Source organism: Peromyscus maniculatus, chromosome 1, assembly GCF_049852395.1.
Source record: "Peromyscus maniculatus bairdii isolate BWxNUB_F1_BW_parent chromosome 1, HU_Pman_BW_mat_3.1, whole genome shotgun sequence".
Classification (NCBI taxonomy): Eukaryota; Metazoa; Chordata; class Mammalia; order Rodentia; family Cricetidae; genus Peromyscus; species Peromyscus maniculatus.
This window is the reverse complement of record NC_134852.1, coordinates 159528660-159543709: the sequence shown is the minus strand read 5'-3', so window position 1 is coordinate 159543709 and position 15050 is coordinate 159528660. Positions and strand designations below refer to the sequence as shown.

Below are 15050 nucleotides of genomic sequence, written 5' to 3'. Positions count from 1 at the left end.
TGTGGACCTGTCTATGGAGGCGTTTTCTTGGTTGGTAATTGATGTAGGCAGGCCCCATCCGCTGTGGCTGGTACATCCCTAGGTCGGAGGGCTTGGGCTGTATAATAAAGCCAGCTGATGGAGGGATGGGAAGCAAGCCAGGAAACAGTGATCCTCCACCGGCTCTGCGTCAGCTCCTGTCTCCAGGTTCCAGCCCTGAGTTCTGAGTGTGGACTGTAACCTGTAAACCAAATAACTCTCCCTTCCCCAAGTCGCTTTTGGTCAGAGTGTTTTATCTCAGCAACAGAGAAGCAAACGAATCCCGGGACAATTAGGCTGGGTGGCAGGATGTGAGTCAGGGCACCTGAGGCTGCCCGAGGGAGGGTGGGGCTCCCTGGGAAAGGTGGAGCAGGGTCCTTGAGCAATCAGCCCTGCAGCTCCCTCTATAATTTTTTTGAAATTACATTTATTTTATATTATGTCCTGTGTATTGTATGTGGGTGCAGGCATATAGATCTAAGGACAACTTGTGGAAGTCATTTCTCTCCTTCTACCATGTGGGGACCAGGCATCCAACTCTTTGGTCATGAAAAGTGGCTTCCTGGTTTTGAAGCATACTCTCAGACCCCCCCCCCCCGCGCCCCTCACACACACCCCAGCCTGTCCATCATTAAGAGCCCAGGACTCCTGTGTCCAGGGGTCTCCGCTGTATTTGCTGAGGTTAAAGCGCGGTCCTAAAGAAGGAGGTGGGCTATGATGTGTGTCAAGTGGCTAGGAGGAGCAGAAGAGGCATGGCTGCCACGTGGGAAGGAGGGCTCTGTGTGCCTGGGTGGGCAGCCCTCCCTGAATCCTGGGACATAAACCTCTGGTGCCCTCCATATCCCACTGGGCAGACACCTACCTGGCTTGGAGGCTTGCCTACCCCAGCAGAGGCCAGGTGTCATCCAAAGGCCCTGCGCGGCTCTCACGGGTCCCGGGGTTGGGGAGACCCTACCACCCCCTCCGGCCGCCCACCCGCAGCCCCGCTCCGTCACGTTCCAGCCGCCTGACTCAGGCCGCGGGGCGGGGAGCCGGGAGGCGGTGCCGGCGCCCGTTCGGCCCTGGAGGCGGCACCAGGAAGCACCCGCCCCGGCCGGAGCCGCCATGTAACCGGCGCCGCCCGGAGCCCCAGCCGCGCGGGCCCCAGCGACCCGCCCGCCATGGGAGACGAGGATGAGGACGAGGGCTGCGCCGTGGAGCTGCAGATCACCGAAGGTGGGTGCGGGATCCCGAGGCGGCTGTCCCAGACGGGTGGCAAGAGTCAGCGACCCGCTGGGCTCATTCGCCCCCCTGTGCCCGCAGCCAACCTGACTGGGCATGAGGAGAAGGTGAGCGTGGAGAACTTCGCGCTGCTCAAGGTGCTGGGCACGGGAGGTGAGGAACCGCGTTCACTGGGCCAGTGCCCCTGGCATGGTGCTTTGGGCCTTCTGCCCGCTCGCCCGCCTGGGCCTGGGCCTGGGCCTGGCTGCTGGGGAAGTCCCCCCACCCTTTCCCGGCACGGCTCCCCTTTCCCGCCCCGCCCTACCGTACCAGGGTTCCATGCCCACTTGCAGGGCGTCCAGGTTGACATCACTCCTCTCTGCAAAGTCCTGTGCGTGCATGCCCCCCTGTCGCGATTTCCTAGTCTCTTTGGGGGTTTGACTCTCTCCCAAGAGCTTTGCATAGCTTCTTCCCTTGTCCCCTTGCGAGCCCCACTCTTGTATTTTGCAAACCCCCAAGTCCGAGTTTGCACATCCCTCCGCTGTCTGGGAGCGCGCCTCTGCCTCCGGTGCCAGCGTTTTCATCCTTTCTCAGCTCTCTGATCGTCCCAGGTTTGCACGTGCCCCGCCCCCTCCCCGCCCCGCAGGCCTTCTGGAGTTGCAAGCTCCCCAGGCTAGCTTGCACTGCACTTAGCTTCTTCGGCTTAGCTGAGCACCCTCTAGGGAGGTGCTCACCTTTTCCTTAGCAGGCTCTGTCAGCCTTTTGCACCCCTGCACCCCTGCACCCCTCTTTCCACCAGTCTGCACCGCCCTCACACTTACAGCCCACCTTCAATCCGCTTGCTTGCTGCTCCCACAGCCTACGGGAAGGTGTTCCTGGTGCGGAAGGAGGGTGGGCACGATGCGGGCAAGCTCTATGCCATGAAGGTGCTACGCAAGGCGGCGTTGGTGCAGCGCGCCAAGACGCAGGAGCATACCCGCACCGAACGCTCAGTGCTGGAGCTGGTGCGCCAGGCACCCTTCCTGGTTACACTGCACTACGCCTTCCAGACGGATGCCAAGCTGCACCTCATCCTGGGTGAGGGCCTGTCACACCCTGGCTTTGGAGGGGGACGGAAGTTAGGTTAGGCTACCTTATAGGGGAACATCTCAACCTCTCCTGCACCCTTAGACTATGTGAATGGTGGCGAGATGTTCACTCACCTCTACCAGCGTCAGTACTTCAAGGAGGCTGAGGTGCGAGTGTACGGGGGTGAGATTGTGCTGGCCCTGGAACACCTGCACAAGGTAAGAGAGAGCCTGGCTTCTGGTTGCTCCTTGGGGACCGCCCTGAGCCTGATGAGGGGCTTCCTGTTTCAGGAACCTGGGTGGGGACCTTGAAAGAATTGCTTGCCTTGGCCTCCGGGATTGAAACAACACTACTTGGTAGGGTCTCCTGCCCCAGAACCTTCTGGAAGGGGCTTTCTTCTAACAGGAACTCAGATTTACCTTCACCGGACTTCCTCAAGTGGTGACCTCAGACCTCAGTCCCCAAAGCTTTTGAAATGGGGCTTTTTGTTCACATCAGTCCTCTTGGAGACCTGGGCTACAGGGCCTTTTTGCTTTATAACTTCAGTGGTTCCTTTGTATTCCTTTCTTATTTGTTTTTTTATTGTGTGTATGTGTGACGTGTGTAGGTACATATGTGTACATATGTGTCACAGCATGTATGTGGGTCAGATTCTGTAACATTAATTCTCTCCTTCCACCTTTACATGGGTTCTGGGGATCGAATTCAGGTTGTCAGCCTTCCCGGCAAGCACTTTATCTGCTGAGCCATCTTGTGTAAGATCCCAGCATCTCATGTAGCCCAAGCTGGCCTTGAGCTCCTTACGTTGTCAGGAATGACCTGGAACTTCTGATCCTGCTGCCTCTGTCTCACAATGCCCAGTTTGTGTGGTTCTGGGGATCCTACCCAGGGCCTCATGCTGGGCGAGCACTCCACTAACAGCTCACACCTGCCGCACCCCTTTCTTCTTTCTTCTTTTTTGGTTGGTTTTGTTTTAGTCCGGGTCTCACTCGGTAGCCCACCTCTCCTGGCAGTCGCTGACTGGCCAGGCTGGCCTCCTGCCGTAGCCTCCTGTGTACTAGGGTGACAGGTGTGACTGTCCATGCCTGGGTCCAGTGGCTTTTCTAATGGCCAGCTCTGCCTGGGCTTGGTCCTGCCCTGGAGCTCACCCTGCAGGCTAAAGATCTTCAAGACGCCTCTTTATCCAAGTGAGGACCCACAGGGCTATGGCGGTGTAGGGTGTCCATTAGGGCAACACTCAGTGTCCCTTCTCTTCTGCCAGCTGGGCATCATCTACCGTGACCTGAAGCTCGAGAATGTCTTGCTTGACTCGGAAGGTCACATCGTCCTCACAGACTTTGGGCTAAGCAAGGAGTTTCTGACAGAGGAGGTGAGTGGATGGCGAGCGTGGTCCACGGTGCTCCCAGCCAGGCCTTTGTCCTGCTCCCTCCGTGTCAGCACCCTAGGGTCTGCAGAGTGGGTGGGTACAAAGGTTCCCACTGTTTCCCCAGGATCATCTAACATTGAGCAAGTTCCGCTTTAAGCCTTTAGGGCCTTTGGGGCATGGGAGGGGTTAAGGTATCCAAATGGGTCCTTTTGGCTTCCCAGAAAGAGCGGACCTACTCCTTCTGTGGCACAATCGAGTACATGGCCCCCGAAATCATCCGAAGCAAGGCTGGACATGGCAAGGTGGGTTAACCGGGTGAAGGTGGCAGAGGTGAGGCTGAACACACAAGGCCTTCACTCTGGCCCTGCCCCATAGGCTGTGGACTGGTGGAGCCTGGGTATCCTGCTCTTCGAGCTGCTGACAGGGGCCTCGCCCTTCACATTGGAGGGAGAGAGGAACACTCAGGCCGAGGTGTCCCGGTAAGTGGTACGGGTCATGGAGGGCAGCGGAGGGCTCTGCGGCCTGCCTGGGCTGGGCTGGGAGGGGGCTTGCTGCCCCTGACACCCCCACCCATCCTCCCAGACGGATCTTGAAGTGCTCCCCTCCCTTCCCCCTCCGGATTGGGCCTGTGGCACAGGACCTGCTGCAGCGGCTGCTGTGCAAGGATCCTAAGAAGAGGTTGGGCGCGGGTCCCCAGGGCGCGCAGGAAGTCAAGAGTCACCCCTTTTTCCAGGTGAGGCTTTTAACCTATGACATCCTCTCATATCCATGCTGGGCTGCAGCATGGGTAGCATAAGTGTGCCCATGTTTTTCTGATGTTACGCACAATAAGGGGTCAAAGGGAGGAATGCAGAGACCCCAGTGTCCTCAGGCCACTCTCTCCGGGCAGCTCCCGGAGAATGCAGGAACTGGCATGGAGCCCTCACACCAGACCTCACTGCATGGGTTTTCCTAGCTGTTGCCTTCTTCTGTTTACATGTAGGCATCAGATTTGGCATCTGTCTGATATGGCAATAAGAGCATCATCTGTAGGTGTTTCCTGTGGCCAGGCACTCTGCCTCCATACTGGGATCCCAGCTGAGGGCCTCCTGGGTTGCTCGCAGATCAGAGTCTTCCTCTCCCAGGCCAACATGGGCAAGAGTGGAGCCCAAGATGCAAATGAGCAGGGTCCACTTCCTTCAGGGAATTTCTGGGATACCCCCAGGCTCAGACTGGGTGCTGGGAGAGTACTCACCTGTCATTCTGCAAGGTCTTTGAGGCACGACACTTGGAAGGGGTGTTCCTTTCCTTCTGCCCTTTCTTTGGAAAGTGTGCGCGTGCGCACACGCACACACACACACACACACACACACACACACACACACACACACCTAATACCACCATCTGCCAGCTGCTCCTACCTTCCCTCCCAGGTGCTTCTTGACAGCATCTGCTTGCAAACGATTGGGTACAGCCAGCTACAAGGAAGTGTCTGTAAGATGGTGCATCCTGGTTATGTTAGGATTATGGTGCTAAAAAAAGACAGGGAAATGGGTGTTGGGTAGAAATTAGTTAGCTCTATTACATTAGTCAAAACGTATGGAAAAGGGCAGGTGCTCACTCCCAGAAGTGAAAATCCAAAGAACGGTGTTTCTTCATTCAGGAATATTTGTCTGTTTATTTTTATTTGTCTACACCATGTGTGTGCAGTGTCTGTGGAGGGCAGAAAACGGCATCAGACTGGAGTTACAGATCATTGTGAGCTGCTATGTGGGTGCTGGGAATTGAACCCGGATCCTCTGGAAGAGCAGTAGCCAGGGCTCTTAACTGCTGGGCCATCCCTCCAGGCCCAGCTGGTTTGTGTTTTGATGTCACTGCATTACAAGTTCAGGAACTGACAGCGTGGAGTGGAAGCTCTGTAAGGGGGAGGGGGAGGGGGTGGGACAGGGGGCTGCCTACTTCAGGGTCGGGGCCTTTGCTCTTGGGGAGTGGCCCAGTGAGGGTAGACAGAGGAAAGTGGGGTCTCCACGTCCTGTCCTCTGACCTCTTACTGTATGTTATGTCAGAAACACACGGGCTCCTTTACATCTCTCCACAATGTCAGAATTAATTGAGTAACAATAAGTCCACAAGCTGCATCAGTTTGATTGGTTGGTGTCTGTCAGGTAATCTATCCAGTTTCACTTCATAACTGGCTGTGGGCACTCAGAGGTTTTGTGTTGTTGCACAGGGTTTCTCTGTGTAGCCCTGGCCTTGAACTCAGAGATCTGCCTGCCTCTGCCTCCCCAGTGCTGGCATTAAAGGTGTGTGCCACCACCACCTGGCATCCACAGGTTCTTTTATTCTAATCTTTTTTTAAAACTTATTTTTGCATGCTGGGCGGTGGTGGCACATGCCTTTAATCCTAGAGCCAGTGGATCTCTGTGAGTTCGAGGCCAGCCTGGTCTACAGAGTGAGTTCCAGGAAAGGCGCAAAGCTACACAGAGAAACCCTGTTAAAAAAACCAAACCTAACCAAACCAAACCAAAAACAAACCAAAAACAAAACAAAACAAACAAACAAACAAACAAAAAAAATCACCTTATTTTTGCACTGGGTGTAGTTGTGAGTGAAGGCCAGCCTGGTCTACACAGTGAGTTCCAGGACAGCCTGGTCTACACAGTGAGTTCCAGGACAGCCTGGTCTACACAGTGAGTTCCAGGACAGCCTGGTCTACACAGTGAGTTCCAGGACAGCTAGGGCTATGTCGAGAGTCCTTATCTCAATAAACCAAAAGCCAGGACATGTATGTGAGGCCAGAGGACAACTTGTTGGTTTTCTCCTTCCACTCTGTGTGTTCCATGGAGTGAGCTCGGGTTGTCAGCCTTGGTGGCAAGTGCCTTTATCTGTGAAGCCGTCTCACCTCCCTTTATTCCCATCTTTATGCACATCAACTCTCCAATCCCTGGTCCACGTGCCACCCAATATACAAACATGCAGGTTGCAGGATGGCTAGGAAAGGGTTAAAGAGGCTGACTGCTGAGGTTGTCCTGAAGGCGCAGAGCAGATGCAGGGCCAGGCAGCAGGCTGTCTCTGGGCCCAGTCTGAAGTAGGCTGAATGTCACTGAAGGAGTAGCTGTGTGGGAGCCTGGGTCAGAGGCAGGAGTTCTCTGCTGTGACAGTTTTCCTGGATGAGGTGGTTGCCTGTGACCCAGTGACTAGTCAGCAGGCCAGCCACATTTGGTCTTGGGTGGGATCCTTCTTTCCATAGTTCCAGGTGAGAGACTTCCTTTAAATATGGTATGTTCATGGGACTGATTTTTCTGATATCCCACCAGGGTCTCAAACTCCCTACGTAACTGAGGATGAGCTTGTATTTCTGATCCTCCTGCCTCCATCTCCCCAGTCCTAGGATTACAGGTGTGCCCAGTCTATGCATTCTGAGGATTAGAACAAGGGCTTGTGCACGTTTAGGGAAGCGCTCGACCACCCGAGCTACACCCTGGCTCATGGATTCGTATATTTTCAGGTGTCCTGATTTATCAGATACAAATATTTATCAGCTTGTGCCTCTGGCTGTGCTGGCAGATGGTAGTTGTTTACCTGTATTAACAAGATGTACAGTCATTCTTTCTCGGCAGTTAGACTCAAGATGGAGTAACTCAGGTCAGTCACTCAAGGCTAGGCACAGCCTGAAAGGTCCTATTCCATACAACAGAGGAACCAGAGTGACTCGGCCTGTTCTCACCTCTCACCCCGACCGTTCCTCCCTAGGGTCTGGATTGGGCTGCTTTGGCTGCCAGGAAGATCCCAGCCCCATTCCGGCCCCAGATTCGCTCAGAGCTGGATGTGGGTAATTTTGCGGAGGAATTCACTCGGCTGGAGCCTGTCTACTCCCCTGCTGGCAGCCCTCCACCTGGGGACTCTAGGATCTTTCAGGTGAGTGGGAACCCACCAGACCCGATGGAGGAGATGCAGGACACTACTGCCTGCTTCAGTTCTGCTGGCAAAGTCCCTGCGAGTCCCCGGGTCATGCTGAGGATACATCTCCACGGACCTTTCCACCTCCTAGAGGTTGCCTGAGGTTGTCAGTCACAGAAGCCACCACAGCTGTGTCACATCTGCTTACCTCCTTAACATTTTTATTTATTTATTTTATGTGTATATATATTTTTGTCTGTTTGATGTTTATACACCATGAGCGTGCCTGGTGCCCAAGGAGGCCGGAAGAGGGTGTCAGATTCCTTGGGACTGGGTTAGAGACAGTTGTGAGCTGCCATGTGGGTACTGGGAATCGAACCCAGGTCCTCTGGAAGAGCAGCTGGTGCTCTCGGCTGCAGAGCCAGCCCACCAGCCCCTGCTCCCCTGTATATCCATGGGGTTAAACATAAGGCCTCACTTGTGCTAAGGAGTGCTCTGCCACCGAGCCGTGCCTCCAGCCCCCTTTTGCTTTTTATTTTGAGACACGGCATTGATGAGTTGCCCACGCCAGCCTTGAACTTCCTATCTTACTGCTCAGTCTCCTGAAATACAGGCCGGCACCTCCAGACCTGGCTTTTCATTTCCTCCCCATTCCACCATCTCTTGCTTTAGGGCAGTGGTTCCCAACCTTCCTAATGCCTCGACCCTTTAATATAGTTCCTCATGTTGTGATCACCCCCCCCAGCGATACAATTACTTTTGTTGCTACTGTAATTTTGCCACTGTTATGAATCATAATGTAAATAGCTGATATTCCTGATGGTCTTAGGTGACCCCTGTGAATGGGTCATTCCACACTCAAGGGCTCATGACCCCACAAGTTGAGAACCACTGCTTCAGAGATATTTAGAGGTCTAGAGAGATTGCTCAGTGTTTAAGAGCACTGGCTGTTCTTCCAGATGATAGGAGTTCAATTCCCAGCACCCACAACCACCTACAACTCCAGTTCCAGGGGATCTGACACCCTCTTCTGGCCTCTGAGGACACTGTCCACATGTGGTGCACAGACATTCATGCAGGCAAAACACCCACACATATAGACTCAATAAATTAAAAAATACTGCTTTCGCCTGGCGGTGGTGGCGCATCCCTTTTAATCCCAGTACTTCGGAGACAGAGGCAGGAGGATCTCTGTGAGCTGGAGGCCAGCCTTGGAGGACAGTCAAGGCTGCACAGAGAAAGCCTGTCTTGAAAAACAAAAACAAAAGATTTATGAAGGGCTGAGGTTGCAGCTGGGTTGGCAGAGAGCTTGCTTGCCATGCGTGAAGCTTGGGTTTGGTGCTGGCACTGTATGAGCTGCGTTGGTGCTGCCACCTGTGATCCCAGCACTCAGGAAGTAGAGGCAGGAGGGTCAGGAGTTCAAGGTCATCCTTTGCTACATATGGAGTATGAGGCCAGCCTGGGATACATGAGACTTAGTCTCAAAAAATTATTAATAATTTTCAAAATTGCTAAGTCGGCACTCAGGGGAGAGAGGCTATGCTTATACCGCAGCTAGGCATGGCCCTGGCACGGCACATTTGTTTAGAAATTGAGGGCTGAATGACTAGGCTTGCCTTAGCTCTGCGTCCAGGGCCTGGGATGGTGTGGTCCTGTGTGAGCTGTGTACCTCAGTGCTTACCATTGTCCGACCTGATGCCCCAGACAGTGCACTGCACTTTCCCGAGGCACCAGGCCACACCTCTGCTGTCTTGCTTGCCCCAGGGCAGTCACCTGCCTAGCTCCCCACTGGCCAAACCACCTGGCTCCCTTTCCTGTGCACTTGAGCCCAGCACCTACTGCTGAGCAATTTGACATGACTGATCTGGAAATCCCTAAGGATTGGGATTCATTCCTATGTCCCCCGGGCTCAAGTTCAACCTTAGAACATAGTTCAAACATACTGTATAAGAACAGAACAATAGTGAGGATGATGGATCCAGCCAGTTATGATGGTATTACACTGTCCATCCCAGCACTCAGAGGGCTGAGGCAGGAGGATTGAGAGTTTGATGTTAGCATAGCAAGACTCTGTGTTGAGCACCTACAATGTGATCTGGGCACTGGGGATGTACCAATGACCTTAATAGGAGAAAATATCATCCACTTGGAGTCTGTTTTAAAGAAACCAATGATGTCACGTAGTAATGTACCCTTGTAACCCCCAGCTTTGGGAGACTGAGGTAGAAGGACTGCTGTGAGTTTGAGGATAGCCTGGGCTACCTAGTGAGTACCAAGCCAACCAAGGTTACATAACATGGCCTGGTCTTTAAAAAAAGCAAAGACTGGACATAGTGACACAGGCCTTTTAATCTCAGGACTCAGGCGGCAGAGCCAGGTGAGATCTCTGTGAGTTCAGGCTAGCCTGGTCTACATATAAGACTGTGTCTCAAAACAAATGAACAAACCCAAAACAACAGCAACCACAACAACAAAACAAAACATAAGCGAAACAATAAGAACAACAAAACTTTGAAACTGCCAGGACTCAGGTCTATATGAAAGGCAGAGGTCAACCTTCTGATCTCTTTGCCTTTCCTTGGCAGCCCCGCCTGGCAGAGGAGGTTGAAGTCTGGTTTTGGAAGGAAGAGAGAAGGAAGGGAATGGTTCAGTTACCTTTAGCCTACTGGCTATGTTGGGTTAGGACCTCTGTTGTTCTTGTCTGTGTCGAACACACAGATTGCAAGCCCAGCACCACTTTGAGATCTTTGGTAGCAGTTAACTCTGCAGCTCACACACGATTGAGCCTGTATGATAATGAGTATTCAGAGACGGGTAATGCCTGGGGGGCGCTCACCAACCTAAGACAGAGCACCTGTGTGGCCTGGGCAGGCGTCTCCATGACGGGTAACCTGCTGACATCCCATGCAACCTAAGTCAGAAGCTCATTTTTTAGTAAAAGGGGGACCTGTAGGGTCTTGGCCCCTGTTTTGGGTAACTATTGCCTTGCTTGCTGACCTTGACCTTGATATCCTCCCTATGCTAATTCCCTACTGGGTTCCACCCTCCTGAATGCTTAAGGAAAGTTCCTTGTGTGTGTATCCTGCATAATGGGCGTTAACAGCTTAGATGCAAGATTGTAAAACATCGAGTGAACTTCTGCCCTCCAGGGTTCTCCCATTGTATTGCAAGCCTATATTTAAGACCTCTTCCCTCCTTCAATAAACAGCATTCAGCATTAAATAAAAAATAAATAAATAAATAAAAAGAAAGAAAGGAAGGAAGGAAGGAAGAGAGTTGTTTCCCCTGTCGCAGATATTGATAAATTAAGTTAAGCGTGTATGACAATAGATGCAGCGCTTCTGCACAATCCTGGGCTACTAGTCTGTGCTAGGTACTTTGCGGGTAGAGGATTGTCACTGTGATGAGAAAAATGGGGGTGTCACACACTAGGAGGATAGACATGGCCCCAAGTGATTATAAAGCAGGTGGAATGAAATGTGTCCACACAGGCTGTGTGCACCCGCATGTAAGAATACTCCTAACTGCCCCTTTGTGGAGGTCTTCCCTCTGATGAATTCAGTCCCCCAAACCACCCCCCATCCCCCCCCCCCCACTGACTTGTTCAGCAGCCCCCATGGGCATCTGCCCCTGACACTTGTCCTTGCAGGGATACTCCTTCGTGGCACCGTCCATCCTCTTTGACCACAACAATGCAGTGATGACAGATGTCCTGGAGGCACCTGGTGCGGGACACAGGCCTGGAAGGGCAGCAGTTGCCAGGAGTGCCATGATGCAGGTGGGCTAGCCTGGGATGGCGATAGTATTGGCTTTGTTGGAATCCTCGGGGTTGCTGGTGGTTATGACTTGGGTGTAGGCCATCGGCTGTGACATGGCCACCCAGCTCCAGGGTGAGAATCTGACCGTCCCCCCATTGCCTCCAGGACTCGCCCTTCTTCCAGCAGTATGAGTTAGACCTTCGGGAGCCTGCACTGGGTCAGGGCAGCTTCTCCGTGTGTCGGCGATGTCGCCAACGCCAGAGCGGCCAGGAATTCGCTGTCAAGATCCTCAGCCGCAGGTGGGAGCCGGCTTTGGGCAGGGTCCACAGAGAGGCCTGGGGATAAGGGTCCAGCAGGCCACTGTAACTCCTCCTGCTTCGTCCCCAGGCTGGAGGAGAACACACAGCGCGAGGTGGCTGCCCTTCGCCTGTGCCAGTCACACCCCAACGTGGTGAATTTGCATGAGGTGTTTCATGACCAGGTGACTGACGCTTGTTAGGGGCGGGCTGTGGAGTGGGGGACCGGAGAGAAGGAGACCCTAGGAGTGGGGTCTGAGGAGCGTAGGACCTGAGGACTGTGGGACACCGCTGAGTCTGGAGGAGGAACCGAATGTGAGGAGGATGCTCAGGAGGCGGAGCTTAGGGGATGGGCAGTAAAGTTGGATAAAGAGTTCCCGGGAAGCAGTTAATGGAGGTGCGTGTGTCCAGGAGTGGAATTTGAGGGCTCCCAAGATACCGAGGAGGCCGGCAGGGGGTGGAGGTGACCCTCCGCGCCTTCCGCAGTTGCACACTTACCTGGTCCTGGAGTTGCTGCGAGGAGGGGAGCTGCTGGAGCGGATCCGAAAGAAGCGGCTCTTCAGCGAGTCGGAGGCCAGCCAGATTCTGCGCAGCCTGGTGTCGGCCGTGAGCTTTATGCACGAGGAGGCGGGCGTGGTGCACCGAGACCTCAAGCCAGAGGTGGGCGCCGGGCCCGGGCGGTGGGGCAGGACTGCCTGGCACCTGCGCTGGGCTGCCACTGACTGTCCGGTCTCCATCCTGTAGAACATCTTATATGCAGATGACACGCCCGGGGCCCCTGTAAAGATCATCGACTTTGGGTTCGCGCGACTGCGGCCGCAGAGCCCAGCGGGACCCATGCAGACACCTTGCTTCACGCTGCAGTACGCAGCCCCCGAGCTGCTGGCACAGCAGGGCTATGATGAGTCCTGTGATCTTTGGAGCCTGGGTGTCATTTTGGTAAGGTTCTCGGAGGAACCTGGGGTTACCAAGTGTGTTAGTGGGGGTAGCAGTGTCTTTGAGACCAGGATGCAAAGCAGGGTCTCTGTGATACTGGGATTGAGAGCCCAGCACTCTTGGGACTCCCATGCAGTGGAGAGGGCCGTGGTGCTGTGGGTGGGTTGAAGATGCAGCCTCCGTCTTGCATCCTGGACCCCTCACTCCTTCATCTCCCCCAGTACATGATGCTGTCGGGGCAAGTTCCCTTCCAAGGGTCCTCCGGCCAGGGCGGGCAGAGCCAGGCAGCTGAGATCATGTGCAAGATCCGCGAAGGGCGCTTCTCACTGGACGGGGAAGCCTGGCAGGGTGTGTCGGAGGAAGCCAAGGAGCTGGTCCGAGGTGCGGAACTGGAGGACTTGGGCATGGCTGAGGAGGGTGTTTGTGTGAGGCAAGCGAGTACTCAATCAGACATCCTGGTTGAGGGACGGGTGCGGGGGCAGAGTAAGTCTCCCTTTCCAGCTTGTCCCTGCCTCGCCACCAGGGCTACTGACAGTGGACCCAGCCAAGCGGCTGAAGCTGGAGGGGCTGCGAGGCAGCTCGTGGCTTCAGGACGGCAGCGCGCGCTCTTCTCCACCGCTTCGGACGCCCGATGTGCTGGAGTCCTCTGGGCCAGCTGTGCGCTCTGGGCTCAACGCCACTTTCATGGTAAGGGGCAGACCGCTGGTGGGCGGAGCCCGGCCTTCGATGGGTAAGGGGGCCTGACCTCCGGAGGCTGGAGGCCTGGGGCCTGCAGATCTGGGCACTATGGGGTGCGCTCCAAGACTCCAAGGCGAGGATCAGCAAACCCAAATCAGGCCAGGTGGGGACACTCATCCTCCTCTTTCCCAGGCATTCAACCGAGGCAAGCGGGAAGGCTTCTTTTTGAAAAGTGTGGAGAATGCGCCTCTAGCCAAGAGGCGCAAGCAGAAGCTCCGGAGCGCAGCTGCCTCCCGCCGCGGCTCCCCGGTGCCTGCCTCCTCGGGTCGCCTAACAGCCTCTGCCACCAAGGGGACATCCCGCCGAGCCAACGGCCCCTTGTCCCCCTCCTAGCTCCCGCCACTGTGACCCCCTTCCCCTTAGGAGCTGTGACCCTTAGGAGCCTGGTGCTGCCAGCCGCTCCCACTCTGATCCCCAGGAATTGCCCTCCCCTCCGCTCCCCACCCAGTCCCAGACAGAGCAGAAGTATTTTTATAAGCAGAGATTTTTTAAAAAATGTCTTACCAGATAAGAGCTGGGGACACCGGGAAGCAAGCGTTGTGAGCAGAGTGGGGTTTACCACCCCGCCCCACCCCCACACTGCCTCATCGAGAGAGAGGGCCTTTCTCGGGGCCTCCTCCACTAAGGAAGGGCATCCTTTCCCATCCTTAGGCACGCAGTTGCCATGGGGAAGAATCAGGAGCACCCCCCCTCCTGTGCTCCCCTGGGGCCTTGCCCCTGGGAGGGGATACCCGTCAACATGACGTCACTTTATGGACCGTGTGCAATTACGTCCACCAAAGACCTGTGTTGGGAACGGGAGAGAGACCCTGGGGGACCTCTGGAGCATTTCTGAAGTGCACCACTTTTATGTCACCGGCGGAAAGAGGCAGGGGCTCCCCCACAAGGGGAGGTACTTTGCCACTCCCCCACTCCCCATGGGCACAGCTGCCCCTGGCTGCAGGTGGAGCCTTGGGGGGCTGGGCTGGGCACCCACTGTCACTGCCTCCGCCCCTCTAGGCTGTGCCTTTGACTTTAAAATAAAACTCCATCCAGTGCTGCATGTGGTATCTATGGTTTGTGTTCATGGTGGGCGTTTCTGGAGCTGGGGGTAGACGGACAGGTAAGACCTTTGAGAGGGTGTCAAGAAGGTGGCCTTCATCCTTGGTCACTTAGTTGTGTGTGTGTGGTGTGCACCTGTGCATGCAGGTATGCATGCATAGATGTGTATTTGTGTGTGGAGCTCTGAGGTCCCTGTAGGTCACCTTTCCTTCATTGCTCTCCATCATTAATATTAATTAATTAATCTTTAAGACAGGGTCTCTACATAGCTTTGGCTGTCCTGGAATTCAGTACATAGACCAGCTTGGCCTCAAACTCACAGAAATCCATCTGCCTTCGTTTCCTGAATGCTGGCATTAAAGGCATGCACCACCTTGATTGGCCTCCATATTTATTTTTTGAGACTGTGTTTCTCACTGAACCTGAGGTTGATCTACTGGGTGGGTGGGGCAAGTTAGCCACCAGCTTCAGGAATCCGTCTGTCTCTTCCCCCTGTAAGGCTGGGGATGCAGGCTCCCATGCCATGCCTGGCTTTTCATATGGGTCCTGGGGACCCCAACTCATGTCCTCCCCCTGTACTGGATGCACCTTACTGACTGATTCACCTCCCAGGCCTATCACTTTGTGTGTATATGCCTGTTTACGTTAACGTGGGTGTGCACGTGTTCAGGTGCCTGTGTGCATTTGTGCAGAGACCCAAGGTTGACGTTGAGAGGCTTCCTCAATTACCCTCCATCTTACGCATTGAAT

At 54.6% G+C, this 15050-nt stretch overlaps 1 protein-coding gene across 3 annotated transcripts; it reads left to right on the top strand.

Moving 5' to 3' along the window:
• Positions 1–1075: 1075 nt before the first annotated feature.
• Positions 1076–14301, top strand: Rps6ka4 (ribosomal protein S6 kinase A4). 3 transcript variants are annotated; one of them, XM_015999154.3, is made up of 17 exons: positions 1076–1233; positions 1321–1346; positions 2077–2295; positions 2389–2504; positions 3548–3655; positions 3874–3954; positions 4028–4131; positions 4235–4385; positions 7385–7549; positions 11181–11309; positions 11455–11588; positions 11677–11770; positions 12072–12245; positions 12330–12524; positions 12743–12902; positions 13045–13208; positions 13392–14301. In XM_015999154.3, exons 3-17 carry the CDS (start codon positions 2139–2141, stop codon positions 13590–13592), a joined length of 2133 nt encoding a protein of 710 aa, XP_015854640.2. In that variant the 5' UTR covers positions 1076–1233; positions 1321–1346; positions 2077–2138; the 3' UTR covers positions 13593–14301. The 3 variants fall into 3 exon arrangements, with proteins under 3 accessions (XP_015854640.2, XP_006980772.2, XP_006980773.2); XM_006980710.4 differs by having other exon boundaries at positions 1077–1233; positions 1321–1392; XM_006980711.4 differs by lacking the exon at positions 2077–2295 and having other exon boundaries at positions 1078–1233; positions 1321–1392.
• The last annotated feature ends 749 nt before the right edge of the window (positions 14302–15050 follow it).

What these genes read in the sequence shown, in the direction of transcription:
- Rps6ka4 (XM_006980710.4), top strand. Translation starts at nt 1,179, where the DNA reads ATGGGAGACGAGGATGAGGACGAGGGCTGCGCCGTGGAGCTGCAGATC. An exon ending in GCAAGGCTGGACATGGCAAG is followed by an intron (nt 3,955 to 4,027) that starts GTGGGTTAACCG and finishes CCTGCCCCATAG; the next exon opens with GCTGTGGACTGGTGGAGCCT. An exon ending in ACCGAGACCTCAAGCCAGAG is followed by an intron (nt 12,246 to 12,329) that starts GTGGGCGCCGGG and finishes TCCATCCTGTAG; the next exon opens with AACATCTTATATGCAGATGA.